Source organism: Typha latifolia, chromosome 8, assembly GCF_019914945.1.
Source record: "Typha latifolia isolate L0001 chromosome 8, TyphaL0001v2, whole genome shotgun sequence".
Classification (NCBI taxonomy): domain Eukaryota; kingdom Viridiplantae; phylum Streptophyta; class Magnoliopsida; order Poales; family Typhaceae; genus Typha; species Typha latifolia.
In genome coordinates, this window is record NC_133093.1 from 1,184,637 (window position 1) to 1,200,756 (window position 16,120).

General features: G+C 35.5%; 1 protein-coding gene across 4 annotated transcripts; it reads right to left on the reverse strand.

Annotated features, from left to right (window-relative positions):
- Window positions 1-673: 673 nt before the first annotated feature.
- Window positions 674-15,504, reverse strand: LOC140793175 (general transcription and DNA repair factor IIH subunit TFB1-1-like). 4 transcript variants are annotated; one of them, XR_012109911.1, is made up of 20 exons: window positions 15,204-15,504; window positions 14,625-14,703; window positions 13,565-13,629; window positions 13,312-13,375; window positions 12,446-12,590; window positions 9,259-9,334; window positions 9,038-9,133; window positions 8,897-8,941; window positions 7,609-7,665; window positions 7,341-7,496; window positions 7,134-7,199; window positions 5,639-5,762; window positions 4,209-4,265; window positions 3,982-4,106; window positions 3,719-3,910; window positions 3,046-3,191; window positions 2,583-2,660; window positions 1,931-1,978; window positions 1,286-1,354; window positions 674-936 (listed from the first exon to the last, which is right to left on the reverse strand). XR_012109911.1 is itself a non-coding variant. In XM_073144515.1 (20 exons), exons 1-20 carry the CDS (start codon window positions 15,276-15,278, stop codon window positions 847-849), a joined length of 1,821 nt encoding a protein of 606 aa, XP_073000616.1. In that variant the 5' UTR covers window positions 15,279-15,504; the 3' UTR covers window positions 674-846. The 4 variants fall into 4 exon arrangements, 2 of the variants coding, with proteins under 2 accessions (XP_073000616.1, XP_073000617.1); XR_012109910.1 differs by having other exon boundaries at window positions 3,046-3,209; XM_073144515.1 differs by having other exon boundaries at window positions 3,046-3,159.
- Between the last annotated feature and the right edge of the window lie 616 nt (window positions 15,505-16,120).

A 16,120-nucleotide genomic window follows, 5' to 3' on the forward strand; every position in this document is an offset into this window, starting at 1 on the left:
AAATTTACTAAAGATGCTCTTGTAGTTGCAAGGGAAAAACAATGTCGCATAATGTACATGACAGAGTTGAAGTTGTATTAGAAAAAAAAGAGAAAAAAAAAGGTGGACAGAAAGGTCTCGCCCAAACTTACAAAGAAGCAGAGGTAGCTTGATCAATAGATAGCTCAAGATAATGCAGGGTGAGGTAGTAGTAGTACTTACTAGTGAAAAATAAGGTAGTTGTGATGGTCATGGTGGTAGGGGGGGGTGATGGCAATGGTGAGTGTAGTTGGTGTCTGGGTGAAGATGGAGATGGTGGTAGGTGAATGTAGCAATGGTGGTGGGATGGTAGTGGTGAAGCTGGCAGTAGTAACGATGGGAGAGAGAGAGAGAGAGTGATTTGTAAAGGTGCTAATTTAAATTTTGTGACACAATAACCAAATGGGAAAAGAACTATAATTATATTGCAAAAAGGCATTTGTCTCAACAACAATATATTTGTAGTTTTGATAGGTGAATTGCGTACAGATGAATTAGGTAAACCGAGAAAATTTGGATAAGCAAGACAAGTTTGATTGCTAAAAGCTATGGAAATCTAAATAGATATTTGCAGGAACAGTCCCAGTTTTTATTGTTTGGTCGCAGCCTCATCAAAAATTCGAAATTCTCTACTTTTCTAAGATGACACAGCTGATTTACTGAGAATTTTGACTACCTTTACTTGAAACATCGTAGCCGAAATAATATATCCCTCAAGCTCATCATTGGAAAATTTACCAACAGAAACTATCATATCATCAGCATCAAAATTTAATTACATGCATCTATAAGAATGCATAATAAGAATAGTCGTGTGATACACCTGTCTTATTGAACAAATCCGTTTGCTTTGTTCCCACTCTTACCTGACTTCTTCTGCTGCTCATTGTCATAGTGGCCAAAGGCAGCATCCAAGGCCTAACACATAATAGAGATCAAAGCTATGAGATTGAATGCAAGATAAAGAGGAAAATTATAGAATGAGATCAATTTTTTTTTTCTTGACGTCCCTGCACTCAGAAATATGATTTTTAAAACAATAAACAATAAAGATGTAGTTATGGTGTTCACAGTTCTTGATTTCGAGAGCAATATTTTCAAAACCCAAGATATGGTAGCATAGAATATATACATCTCTAGGGTTCCTCCTGCTCAATAAATGCTTGACCATACATGCGCAAGCAGAAGTACGAGTTATGCTTAAAAATTGCATTGTTGCAACAGATAATACTTTTATTGATTATGTAGAAACTACCACCATGAATACCTGAAGCATTGGCTGCACAAGGAGAGAAACTTGATGCCGGAAATCGGATGGCACAGATTCCTTTATATCCTAGAAAATTTTCATGGAACAACATTAAGCTATGCCAAATTTCAACTAATATAAGCCTACTACATAAGTTCCCTGAGATCTTATGCACCAATAAGGTAATAGTATTTTTTTCTTGTTTTTTTCTTATTGTGTGTGAGAAAGGTGGGGTAAAACAATTCTAATTTATTAAGTAAAAACGAGAAGAAAAGGGTAAGATACAAGGGTAGAGGAGAAGAGAGTAGAAGTCAACAAAGGATGAAGGAGACGAGAGTGGAACATGGACCCTCCAGGACCTCCAGATCTCCAAGAGGGAGATGCAGAATCATGTGGAGGCTTTAGCTTCCATGAGTTCCCTTGTTCTGCTCCTTCCAGGGGAGATAGACTTACGATTCTGAAATTAAATTTAACAGGAGCATAGAAGATGCTCTGTTGTCTACTTTAGTTCTGTTAAACAGTTTGTCGCAAAGTATGAAAGCTGAAGCATTGAGGGCAGAGAAAAAGGTTCACGTAAGGCTCCCCACTTTTCTATTAACAAGATCTAATGAACAACCAAACAGGTACACATAAATAAAATAAAAAATAAAAAAAAAACCAAACCTGTAGCTTTTGATATATCTGGGCCATAGCATCCTTCAACCTTTGAACCTGTAGCAGTGGCAAAAGAACCAAATTAACAGAAAAAGTTTGGAATGAGGAATATCTTCAAGGAATCTGGTTAGAATGCTCACTAATATATGAACCTGTTTCATTACAGCTTTAGAGCTAAAGACATACAAAAGGAATCCGTTATAAAAATATGTAATTTGTTTCTAATACTTATAAGAACTTTTTCCTTGTAAGAATTGGTCAACATTTAGATTACAACTAGATACCAATGATAATGATTAGCCTAATTTGATTGCATTGTTAGTAAACATGAAATAACAATTGACTGATAATTCACTAATGGGATAGTACTTCGAATCTGGGTAGCATTGGTTTTATTGGGATACCAAGAAGATAACACTTCTCTCCAAAATAGAAAAAGACTGATAATTCAACAAAAAACATTAAACCCCTTGGCAAGCTATAAACACAAAATAATTAACCATATCAATCAGAAACAAGGAATCAGAATAGAGTGCTAATCTTCACGCAGATGTTTAGAAACAAGAAAATAGACCTAGTATCAGCTATTTATCAGTTTGTGGTCTTACCAAAATAATCTAAAAGAATCTATTAGATAATAGTAAAAGCAGAAGAACACTACCTTATTGTACAGGTATGCAGTTGTGATTGGATAAGATGACCAAAAATGTCGTAGTAACTCCTGAATAGATGTCCAATGCTGTAAAAAATATAGTATCTTGTAAACAGTTCCATCTAGTCAAGTACCAACGGAAAAGCGGCATAACATCTTATACAGAAAAAATGCTGCTGTTGATATCTAATTTGCTTCTGAAAAAATCAATAATAAATGTGAAATATACACTCAGTTTTCTTGCAGAAAGATAAATGGACTTACTTAAACTAGCATCAATATTTAGTAGTTTCAAAGTCATTGTGTGCAAGAAAAATAACATAATGAAGGCATATATTCCAAAGGAATATATTTTAATTAACTAACCTTACAAAAATGACTTTACTTTTCTAATTGAATAACCACATACAACAAACCAAGAAAGAATAAAATATTCATATCCATTGGAAAGGGATAACCGAGGGCAACTCACATGCAAAAGTTCATCTTTAGTCCAATTAGGCAGCCTACCGAGGACACTCTCCTGAGGATTCTTTCCAAGATGATATCTGGTACTGGAAAGATGTTGATTCAAGCCATTGAGGACCTAGCTCATACCAGTGAGGTAGTTAGGCTTTCCTGCTCCATGCAATACAGCTGAATAGAAACTAAATTTGATACTGATAAATAAAGAACATCTGCTAAACAAAAGAAGATTAAGATAAAATATCGCAATAAGGAAATTTACTCATGTATATTAAGATGGTATTAATCTGTGACTATGACTAGAAAAATTGCACGAATTAGGATAAATATAAGTTATTTAACATATTGTGCTCGAAGTTACTCTCTAAGATCTCACAACAATGTAACATATGATATATGCAAGTACATTTTGATTTAAACAAAGAAAGGAATTGGGTTTGAATGTAGCATATGCATCTCCAAAAATAGCATTGGGCCCTATAACCTGGTTATCATTTACCCAGCAACCGACTCATAGTGCACTCTAAGGCTAAAGTTGTTTATACTTTATACTGAAATCAACATAGCAATTAAAGGTCACTGTTAGAAATATCCAGACATCTGAGAGACAAAAGACACAACTATTATTATTTCAGAGCAAGTACAAATTAAATAACTAAAACACAAACACATAATATTACCCTAAGAGCTGCTTCTGGTTGAACAACTGGACTTTTCAATCCTCGGGCTTTCACTTCGGAGATCTGCCTCATCAAATAAATATATGCTTCTTCAGTACTCAGGCTGAAATCCACGGGTTTGACTCCAGCACCACTATCACCTAATGCTTTTAGTGCATTCGGTTGTTGAGAATCAAAATACTGCCTTGGGTCCTGATGCAACTCATGCAACATAGTTACAGTTACTTGATTGGATAACAGTCACACATATCAAACTTTTATACCTTGATGAGAAGTGGTGCATATGGGAAGTTTATGGGATCCTGAAGATCTTCAATCTCAGTCATACGAGAAACCCTGATCTGTCGCTCCAGGTTTCCATTCTCATCTGAAATTTCAGCAGATGATTCTACAACAGACAGTTTAAAGAACCAAAGTTGAGACTTTAATAAGCTCAAGGACTGGATAACAGGTAGATATATGAGATAAATGCATATAAGTGATTTTTAACCTTGCTTGGACCTTGCAAGTGCTTCAGCAACAGTCCTTGTGTCACCCAACTCCACATCTGCATTCATCAGATGACAAGATTTCAGGATTGTTGCTTCATATGGGGAGTTCATAAATCAAGGGGCTGAGAAACATGAGCACAGTATTATCCAGATTCCAGAAGAATAAATGAAACATCATATTTTGTCACTGGTGTGTGCTCTTGCACCTAGTAGGCGAGGGTCTGAGCCATGACAATTCTCTACTAACAAGGGAAGGATGTGGTCCCCTCATTAGCAGAAGCATCATGTACTAGGAGACCTGTATGGTGCATGGCAAGTCGGTTACCTATTGCAAGATACAAATGACTAGATAAAAAGTGAAAAACACATGGATCCCAAAATCGGCCAATCCCGAGTCTGATTGGCTGGTTTCGGCCATATCGCCCGAATCATCTGAAACTCGGCAGTATCGGCTGAAATTAATTTTTTTAAGATTCAGGTCGAATCTAAAATATATCTAATCTAGGAGACATTAATAATCAATGTCACCAACTGCTTTCTTTTTAAATTTTTAGTTTTTACTCTTTATCTCACACACACTAACCTCTCACTCTTGCGCTTCACCGAGTTCATTTGGTGGTTGTTTCCATGAGCCCCTCTAGCTAGTCTACACTTTGGTAAACTTCGATGGGTTTTTTTCTCTTTTTTTTTCCTTCTTTCTCACCCACTTTTTTAACTCCTCTTTTCTTACTACTATAGAATAACAGTGAAGAAAGATCTCTCTTTATGTTGTTCAGCTATAATAATTTATAAGTATAAAAATTTGTCTAATTCAAGTCAAAATTCATTATAGTTTAGAGTGAATTTTTCTTTAGTTTTTAAAGCTTATATGTGACTAATTTTTATTTCTTATTTTTCTGTTATTTATTATAAATTTTTACAAAATTTTCTGCATTTTAAATAATATTTAAAATTTTATGAAATTAAAAATAGTCTGATTGATCCGATACAGGCGGCCGATATGACCGATGCAGCCGATACGGCTGATTCGTATGTTTTTTCTAAAAGTCGATTCCGATACCAAGTTTCGGAATCTTAGGAAAATTTGCATGAGAACTCACGGTAACGGTCCAGCAAAAATCTATAACCTACCGGACCACAAGCATCTCAGGTCCAGCTACAGCAATTGGATATGCAAAGCAACAAAATACCCTTCACAGTACAGTGACTTCTTTGAAGTTCACAAAACTAGTCTGCCTCTTTTTTTTCTTCTTTTTCCCCATTTACATTACGCCTTAATTTTTCTAGCTGGACGGATCAGAACTCAAGACAAACAAGCCCATCGTATTTTAGAAAACGACCAAAGTAATTAGAGAAAAAGCACTATGTTTAAATGAGTACGGTGGTTTCCCAATAATAAAAGATAGGAATTAGCATGAGCTACTTTTACCTAATGCCCTCCCTTCAAGAACAACAGCTGCATGCCGATTAATATCCTGTGAAAGTGTCCTCTTAGCTATTTCATTCTCAGTGTCCACAATCTCCTTGCTACCATCACGAAGAATCCCATGATCCTGCAAGTCAAATCAATAGAAGACGCAAAAAAGGGAAAATTGGATCACTTCCTATGGATTCGTTGTCAACGTAAGTCAACTGATCAAGTTCTGTACATTCAGAATGGGAATTCTGTCTATCAAGTTAAAACAAAGTAATAAAATTTAAGACAACCAAAAGGATCCTAATCACAAAAATAAAAGAAATGTAGATGGACCATCTCGAATAATGCTAATAGCCTAATACAAAAAAGCTTTTCCACAATCTGCATGAGACATAATATAATGAACATACTAGGCCACGCATATGCTACTCAATGCTTTCATTTCAATGTAATTACAATTCTATTGGTCCTCACCCATGCAAGTCCTTATAGCATTTAAAACGTGCAGGGAGTCAAACATATGCATAGATTACCATGGCGCTTTCAGGTTATGAATAAAACGAAGCTCATGAAGGTCATTCCAGTGGAAAAACAAACAAAAGAAAAACAGAGAACTTCACAAGGTTGCAAGTACCAGTCCAATGACTAGTATATGAAGGTTCCTTAACACTAAGCTTCTACATTTTGTTTATGTTTCTGTTTCTACTTTCTAGTTTGACAAGCTATATATTGGTCATCGCCAGTAAAAGAAACAAAGAAAAGATGTACTTGCATCTACTTACTAAGGGAAATTTATCAAAACAACATAAATTTTGTCTTTATTATCAGTCACGCCTTACCATGTGAGTATTTTATCATTTAACCCCTGTATTTTACTTAAAATGCCTCAAAAACATCCTGCCGTGAATTTTCTTAACGGTAAGTTATCATAGAGATGTGTTGAAGTAACTATGAATGCAAAATGACTTTAATACCTCAGTAAGAGAGGGCTGACAGAAAGAGATCTATATATTTGGCGTCAGATAACCTCAGATTACATTTCATTAACAAATTGAGTAAATTCTTCTACACCACCTTTTCCCAAGCAAACGGAATAAATTATGAAATCAAAAGAAAATAAGTGCAGCAAAACGTGTTCTCAGCCTCAATTTGTGATTTTGGCAATCATAAAAAAACAATAAGGGGCAACAGCGTCAAATACACCTTGGGTTTCTTAACTTTCAAGAACTCCCAATAACAATTTTCCTTTTCATTCAATCAAGCAGAACAGAGAAAATGTAAACAATACATCAACTATTTTACAAAAAAATAGTTTAATGTACAAAACATAGTGTGCAATATATATATACACTGGAAGGTCCATCCAGCAATAGATGGAAAGTTAAAAGGAAAACTATACCACACTAATACAATGCAAAAAAAATACTCATGAGTTCCCATAGACAGATATTAAAATTCATAATGCTATCAAAATAAAATTGGGAAGGAATAACGATCTATGACATACAGGAAGATGGATGTAATCATCTCCTACATCAGCTTCCATATCTAAGGTTGGATCAACCCGTCTGATCTGCAGAGAAGAACTGTATTAGAGGATGGATATCACACAAACTGATTCCAAGCACATTATAATACTAACTATTAAGAGATGCTACTATCTGGGAAGTAAAGATAGACGTATGTATGCTACTAGTTATCCCCAAAATATTACCTTATTGCGTGCTTCATTGGCCAGTATGTCATCGTGCATTAGAAACACAGCAAGTTCCTCATCTTCAGCTGCCTCTGCTGCAGCAGCCACAGAATTTTTCGTCCTATGGAGGTACTCAGCTCTACAGTATTTTGTCCAGAAGTCCTTTTCTGTCATCTAGACATCCAAAGGAATATGGAGAAGATAAAGTAGCAATATACCCCACAAAAAAAAAATAAACATGCATTGATGAAAACCACAGTATGTTAGAAAAGTATAGTGTTCTTACCTTAGTAGGAACCAAATTTAGAAATGCCCGATGAACAGCAGGTTTTTCAGCAAAAATCTGCAAGATAATTTCTAAAGTCAGAGTATAGACTTGCAAATTTGATTGCTTTGATGAAAAGAGTGATAATTTGCTTTCTCTTTTCCTCTGTTAAAGATTAAAGCAGCATGTGTAAGTAATTCTGTTAGTGAATACCACACGGACAGACAAAAAGAAATAAACAATAAATTAACAACACAGCAGCACCATTCTCGGGTATACAATACTCTGGACATCACTACCATGACAATGACTTACCGTCAGTGGACAAACATGCATGGCTTAACCATCATATCAGCAACATTAGTTCTTACTAAAACATAAACTATCAAGTGCCAATGAACTGTGATCTAAGGGTGAATTGCTTCATATTGAGTATTGATTTTCTAGATCATCGTCAGAACTATTACCAAACTCTTTCTCAGCAATGTGAAGTTTCAAGGCTTGCCATGAAAGAGATAAGGCCAATTGGCAGGTACGTCTATCCATTAACTAATAGAGTTTAGACTTGCCTAAATAAGGAGCGAAATTCAACAACCCTATTCGACATGGAAATAGTGAGAACAGTTTTTGAACTGGAATGTCTTTATCCTTGAAGAAGATTAAGAAAAAAATGAAACAAAATCTCATTATATTTAGCAATATTTCTTAATGCACCTTAAGCTCTTTGTGCTAACAATCAAGTTATGAGGCAAGTAAAGACTAATGTTCAAGGATAGACCATAACTATGTGCAAGAGAGCTGATGCAATAGCATCATAAACCATTTTTGGTGATTCATCAGAGGGAGCAACGACCATAAAAGTTTACACAGAAAACAAGAAATCTGCTACTTTTACCGTCACAAGACCACAAAAATGGCTTGGCTGCTTGGGCCAATTGTTGCATCTTTCACGCTCTAGTATTTGCAATTTCCGTTAAGGTTGAAATCAATAAAAAGATAAAATAGTCCTCCTTTAATAACTCGTTAATGTAAATCCAAATAAAACGCTTTAACTGTCACAAGACTAAGACCCTGAGCAGAATGGCCATTAAAAATTATATATATAACAAGATAAACCAAATCCAGGATGTAATGTTTATAGAGGAGCAGATCTTGTATCACAGAAGCATAACATAAGGAAAACTTGACAGAAAGCCCAATGTCCCAATTTTCCTCTTTCATAAGTATAAGTTTATAACTCTTGATGTTTGATATGGTATATGTGAAAACATAGCAAGAATATTCGCAAAATGCTAAAAGAGCAAAATACCTGGTGAATTATCTCTGGGGTCAGGCTAAATGTGACTTTATTGGTCTGTCAAAAGAATGGCAATAATAAAATTCAATAGAGAAGAAATAAGTAGAGATATAACTGGCATCAGTAAAAGTAAAGAAAAGTCTCATGTTGTACCCGACCATCAGTTGCTGGCCTGACATCTGCAAGCATAGCACTTTTGAACCCTGTCCGCTGCTTTGATGTTTTATGAGTATCATCATCGAGTAAATTCTGTATTGAAAACAAATTCAAAGGGAAGTTTACAGTGTGGTACATGAGAGATTTATATTTATATATATTCCAGGACCATGAACATAATGTTGACACGGAAGGTTAACATCACATCTGTCATATACCTTTCTTGTTGCCCAAAATTCAGACTCCATTAATACACCACCAATGACAAATTGCTTGTGCATCTTCTGCAATTCGCTGTAAGAAAGTCCCTCTCAGAGCAATTTATAAGGATATGCTTTTATTGACATATATGTGGGGGGGAAGGGGGGAGAGAGAGAGAGGTTAGGGTAGAAAAGTGATTAACTGCTCAGAAGAAAAAAAAACACCTTAAAGTTTAATGAAGTGCATGGGCCACCAAACATATTTACGATAAGTACTCCCAAACCAAAAGGGGCGCACTAGGGCACTACGGCTTTCAGCCTCATGTGGGTCCCTTCATTCCATTCCCTCCACCTTATGCGAACCTAAAAAGAGTATCTAAGGTGTAACCGACCATCTGGAACTTCAATGATTGTAAAGAGCATGCACAAGTGTCTGAGCACATATTGCCAGGATTTAAGAACAGCAAATCAACCATGGCATCTACTGCTCTATTATTTATAGAGCGGCAAAGAAATGTTAGCGGTTACTATCGTGTACCTCTCATATGTACCTTAAGTGATAAAGTAATAACGCATCACACTCATTAGACAAGCATGCAATTGCAAATATCTGATACATAAATCTCCACATATATGATTATTCTTCTTCTATTATTTCTAATATCAGGCTTAATACATAATTCTCATTATATGCATTATAAAAAGGTGTAATGTACACAATCCATGCCTAATGATCAAAACATGTGTAAAAATTAGAATATCTGGTTTTGAACTTTTTTATGTTGACCTAGTTAACTTATGTCCGTAAGCAACCTAGTTCCCCAAATTACTAATTCTTATAGTTAGGTAGTATAAAATTTTCAAATGATTGTTTAGCACACTTGTATAAAGCATTGTTTGTGTGTGATATATAGATCATATTTCTGAGTTTTACCCAATTCATGGTCGAAATCAGTCTAGCAACTAGTTTCGGCAAGGTATCAACCGCTCATTACGGGCTCTCCCCTCTCTCTCCCCTCTCTCTCGTTCTCTCCTCCCTTTCTCTCCTCCCTATCAGCGGCACCTGACATAGATATCTGCGATCTCGACGTCCGACGACATCCGGCGATCTGGACATTTGGCAACCTCGGGTTAGTTTTTTTTTCCTTTCTTCCCTCTGCAGTGCACCATCTCTCTTATTTCTCTCTCTACTCTGTCTTTCTCTCTAGCCTCTCCCTCTCTCTTTCTTCCTCCCTCTCTTTCTCTATCTGACTATCTCTCTTTTTATCTCTGTTACTACAGCTGCAGTAAATCTACTGCAGTAACAAAGAGTGTGATAGAGAGAGTGGAGATTGAGAGAGGGAGGACGAGATTGAGAGGGAGTAACAGAGAGAGAAAGGGGGAAGAGATTGAGTGGGAGGAAGACAGAGGGAAAGAGAAACAAGAGAAGAAATAAAAAAAAATCTGAGAAAAAACTTGCCTTTCGACAATAAAAGAGAGAAGAGGGAGGGAAAGATGAGGGAGAGAGAAGAAATGATAAAAACAAAATTAAAATAAATAAATAAATTTGCCATGCAGTAGTAAGAGAGAGAGATCAGGGAGGGCAGGCCGGATAATAATTCTGAAATGAAATTGATAAACAGCGAGGAGAGAGAGATAAGTATTTCATGTCTCTCAAGTCAATTATTTGACATTCACTGTCGTTGCCTTCCAAAATGGGCATCATACCAAGTGCTCAAGTATAACAACCCAATTCTATATCTGACTTTCACCACTTTGAACTTAGATTTGTCTATGCATCTCAAATCAGGTTTCTTATCAATATCCGAATAGTCTCATCCAATTATAAATATGGGTTGAAATCTTGAAGAATATTTTCCAAATCTGCATCTGCACATCCAAATATCCCAAACAATCTAGAATACTATGGAAATCATGAAATAAGAGTAGCATAGATCATATTTTTAATATTTCTTATGTGAATCCCTAGGTGTTTTTCTTGTATATTTAGCAAGTGTTCTACGAATTTGGATTATATCACATTTCTTATGGCTTTACAAATCAAATATATATCACATTTCTTATGGCTTTACAAATCAAATATATATCACATTTCTTATGGCTTTACAAATCAAATATGGATATGTTAGCTATCCAACCTATATCCACGTCCGTATTTATGAATATGGAAACCAAGTTTGCTATCTAGTTTCAAGTCCGTATTTGTATTCAGAAAAGAAATTTGTATAAATATATGGCTTTTGCTACTACCTTACCGGTACCCAATCCGTTTTCACCCATAAATGTATGATATCCTAAATATCATGGATTGAAATTTCAGCCAATCCCGATTTGTATTGTCAAAATGGGTCGATTGCTCTGGCCGATTCAGCTGATCCCTGACATGAATCATCTAAATTGAATGGCCGATTCAGCCGATACATTTTTTCAAGTGGTCGATAATGATTCCGAAACCGATACTTAGAACCTTATTCCTAATAGATTTTCAGGACTTCAATTGATTCACTCTTCCAAATTTACAGTCACAGAGGACATAAATACTAACAAATAACAACACTAGATGCTTTGAATTTCCATATCTCAACTCCAGAGGTTGCTGGACAAGAATTTCATTATCAAACAAACAGGCTTTAGCGCTTTAACATTCAGAATTTGTGAGAAGAGTACTTTGCTAGAACAAGAAGAATGGACATATTTCCTAAACTGATGGTTTATCTTTTTAATTATATTCACAACTTTAAAAAAAAAAACTAAGTAGGCCATTCCCATTCATGTGGTCCTCTAATAAAAAAATTATAAAATAAAAATTAGCAAAATAAATTGATAGATAAAAGAAATACAAGAATAGATAAGATGAAATTCATCCACCAATATCTAATCCCTTTGCCTAAGAAAAATCATATAAAGCAAGTGTAGCATAGAAAATTTGCAAATTAAGATGTAAAGTGAATCTTCATTGCACTCTAACAGGTCAAAACAAAGCTATCACATTAATCACAACACATAAAGGATGAGATAAATGGAAAACTAATATAATGTATACATATGTGTGTCTGGTGTTTGCATATGTTCCTTCTTTTCACTCGAATGCAGTATGACATCATGGTAGAATTAACAAAATAGGGTACTTTGAGATGGACACAAAAAACTGAAGGAACAACTTTTGTTTGTTACAGAAAGAAGCCGCAAAGAGAGATATGTTTACCTATCCTCCCGCAATAACTTCATTCGACGTTCCATCTCAGTCACGCTGAGTTGTTCAGCATGACCTGAACCAGCAGCTTTCTCAAGGACTGGTTGATCTTGTTGTTTAGAGAGCACACCAGCCTGAAATCTCCCTAGAACTTTTCCTGTTCAGAGGCCATCAGTAGCTGAAGCTTCAAGTATATCATGTAAACTTGAGGAAGAAAAAAAATGTACTATAACTACTTGAACTCCTCAATTATTTCTATGTATGCAAAATATCAGCTCAAATAAATATGTGCAAACTGTGAAGATTAACATAAAGGGAATATTATGGACCATCTAGATTGATATCTTATACCATTAAGCAACAATTACAATATTAAGAGCATTTGAAAGTAACAGAACACTTATTTCCATAATTATGCAGCAAGCAATGCATCATGAACAGATTTAACGACATAGTACAATTTTCTAACTTATGTTTGATATCATTCAAATCCACCAAAGTCAGTTCTTACATGGTTTGACATGATCATGATCAGAGATGGGTGGAGTCTTGATTTTGCATCTGAAAGAAGAAATTTTGCATTATAATGAGCTGCAAGGATCATTCATGACCCAATATATGGACAACAAATTTGGTCAAGGATGCTCAGTTCTCGCCAACAGTTCCCAGAAAACCTGGGAAACAAGATTGGTTTGTTTATATTTTATTTTGACAAATCATCTCAAAGTTTTTAATTTTCAGTCCATACATTAGATATAAAAGACAGTGGTGATATAGTCTCTGACAACTCAAGTCCCTAAGGAAGGCATAATGGCAGTCAGAAGGTAAACCATATAGGAAAATGATGATAAAATTTCATCAAAAAGGGGAAGTATTACCAACAAAATCTCGGCAGACATTGCGGTCAGAAAAATTGTCAAACTCAAAAATGTAGCCTCCTCCCTGAAACAAGATGTCGCTGATCAAGTAATATTGATGCAATGATACAAGACAGACAACAAACCACAACACAGAACAACCATGTTTTGATGCACAAGTTTACCATATAAATAATCAGCTCAAACTTCTATCAGACTAAACTTTGAGATGCATACAACTTTCAACTGCTAAAATTGCTGCCTAATGGCATACCTTTTCCGGATCTTTTGTAAGATTTAGTAATGCTTGTTTAGAGCCATCTTTGCTGAATTTGTGACCTTAAAATCACACAAAAGAAAGAAGTGAAGGTAAAATCTAACTAAACAATTAATGCATAAATCAGCTGAGTAAAATATAAAGAATTAATATCTATAAAATATGATGACAGGAATCTTCTATTATCATCAATCTACTGTTTTGAATGGCAGGGGAACACTGTTGTAACATTACAAAAATTCAAAAGGTTCACATGTTGAAAGAGAAGAAATCAAAAGCAATAGTGAACACACCAAAGGTGCTAAAGAAGAAGCAATATGCAATCCTTGACATTTCCCCTCGGGATAGAGCGTACCAACATGAATCATCACAGTATGCATTCAAAAGGATAAGAGCTGCTGCCCTAGAATCCATGTTCTCACCACACATTTGGCACATAAACAAGTTCACTTCACAAGACATTGGAGAAACTGAATCAGGAGCACCTAAAAATATCAGACAATTTCAAAAGATAGAAAATAGCTACAAACTCTAGGTTCTTAAGTTCTCTATTTTTAAGATTAATTCCCCATGACTTCTCTGCAAGCCTGAATTGGTAGTGTCAATTATATTAGAGCAAAGCCTTTGCAGTTTGCAAATCTCTCAGGCTGGGGTTCCAATCCCTCTAATTTTGTTCCATTAATATCATGATTGAAAAATGGTTCATTGTGTTAGTTCTCCTCATTCACTGATTATGACACTTGATGCGTACACATTATTTATCATTGATAAATAAATTGCAATTACATCCCAAAAGAAAACTATATTACCCCTTTAATTTCATTTTGCAGGGACAAAGGTGAAATAAGGTTTTGCCAATTTTCTAGAGAAGCTAAACATACTACGTTGCAATTTTGGAATGGTTATGATGCCTACTAATAGGACTATGCAATATACTGAATCTATTAACCAGTATTCCTATTAAAATTATTATCAACTTATTCGATCATATAACATCGTAAAAGGTGTCCCGAATCGTTTTCCCAACAAAGTCAAAAAGAGAAGAAAAATATAGTACCTTTAATGATTCTAAAATCCACATTAAGCTTCATCGCCGACCTAGGATCATGAGGAGAAAAAATAACTTTGTCTTCCGTCTGCAATATAGAGAAAAAGGAATCAGCTTGGAAGCATCTGGGTCCACTGTACAACAGGATAAAGCACCATCTGTCATCACCTCATTCCAACTAATACTTTCTTTTCTCCAAATATATTTAACTCTCATTTCTCAATTGACACATAGTTATTCCACTGAAAAAGTTAAAAAAAATTTAAAAAAAAACAAGGGAACACGCAAGCCAACAAGCATTGCCACAAATCATCCAAATTATGAGATTAACGATGTAGTTCTAACTTCTAATGATCACTCTCCCAATTCACCCAAAATGGCAGCTTTCATTACTTGCAAATTCAAGAAATGAAACGGTTTCACACTCCTTATAAAGTACGATCAAAGAACCAAAAAAAAAATTCCCGATTTTGGTAAGAAATCAAATTCCAACTCTGCAGGAAGGACCAAATCAATCAATCAATCAATCAATCAATCAATCAACACAAAGAACAAAGAGATGGGGCAAAAACGGAGCGGCGAAGTCACCATCTTAAGGACTCCGGGGATCCCAGGCTCCTTAACCGTCGTCTTGTACCTAGCCGCCATATTTATCACCGCCATTGTACCCGATCGAGATCGGAATCGATCGAACCGGAGCTCCGCCGGAGATTAGGGCACAGGAGGGGGGAAGAGGTAGGGCTCGTTGCTTGACCGATCGATCGAAAGACGAGAGGGAGGCGGGAATCTAGGGTTTCCGGTACCAAGGCGGGATCGGATTCGGGGGACGAGAGAGAAGGAGAAAGAGAGAGAGAGGAATAACTACTCCGACCCCGTCGCAACTCGCAAAGGAATAAAGGTAGATGGGGGAAGTGTTTATATACGGGAACGGCCAATGGGAGTGAGTCGAGCGATTGGAGTCAAAGTTTAGGAGCTCTGAAAAGCACGTGAAGTGGCACGTGAGAATAGATCAGGACCGTTAGTCTTACGAACTTTTCTAAATAACACCCTATAGTTCATCATTTTCTGATAAACACCCGTCTTGAAGGAGTTTGATCACCGACGCCTCAATTTTTCCATGTACTTTCATATAATAATCCGAGTTAATATGAGCCAAGGAATATTTTGTTTAAATATTAAAAATAATTTCTAAAATGCACAAATATCTTTTGTTAGGATATGGCAGGATGATTTGATCTAAGAAGAGGTTTTTAATTTAAATTAGTAGTGAGATATGGCTTACAAAGCTTGAGTCAATGTTAAAAGAAAAATTAAGAGTATGCTTACAAAATTCTAAAAGACAATGGATATATTAATAATAAAGTATAGGGTATTTAAAAATAGTTTAATTATATTTAGCTCCTCTAAATTATTATAATTATATATATACATTCGTTGAATTTTTCTTTACCAGGTAAACTCCTAAATTAAGAGGTTTGTATGGATAATTTTTATTTTTAGTTTAG

Excerpts from the sequence above, each read along its gene's own strand:
- LOC140793175 (XM_073144515.1), bottom strand. The coding sequence starts at position 15,278 with ATGGCGGTGATAAATATGGCGGCTAGGTACAAGACGACGGTTAAGGAG. Across the intron at positions 13,630-14,624 it reads GGATTTTAGAATCATTAAAG|GTCACAAATTCAGCAAAGAT; the intron begins GTACTATATTTT and ends TGTGATTTTAAG. Across the intron at positions 2,661-3,045 it reads CTAAAGATGAACTTTTGCAT|CATTGGACATCTATTCAGGA; the intron begins GTGAGTTGCCCT and ends TATTTTTTACAG.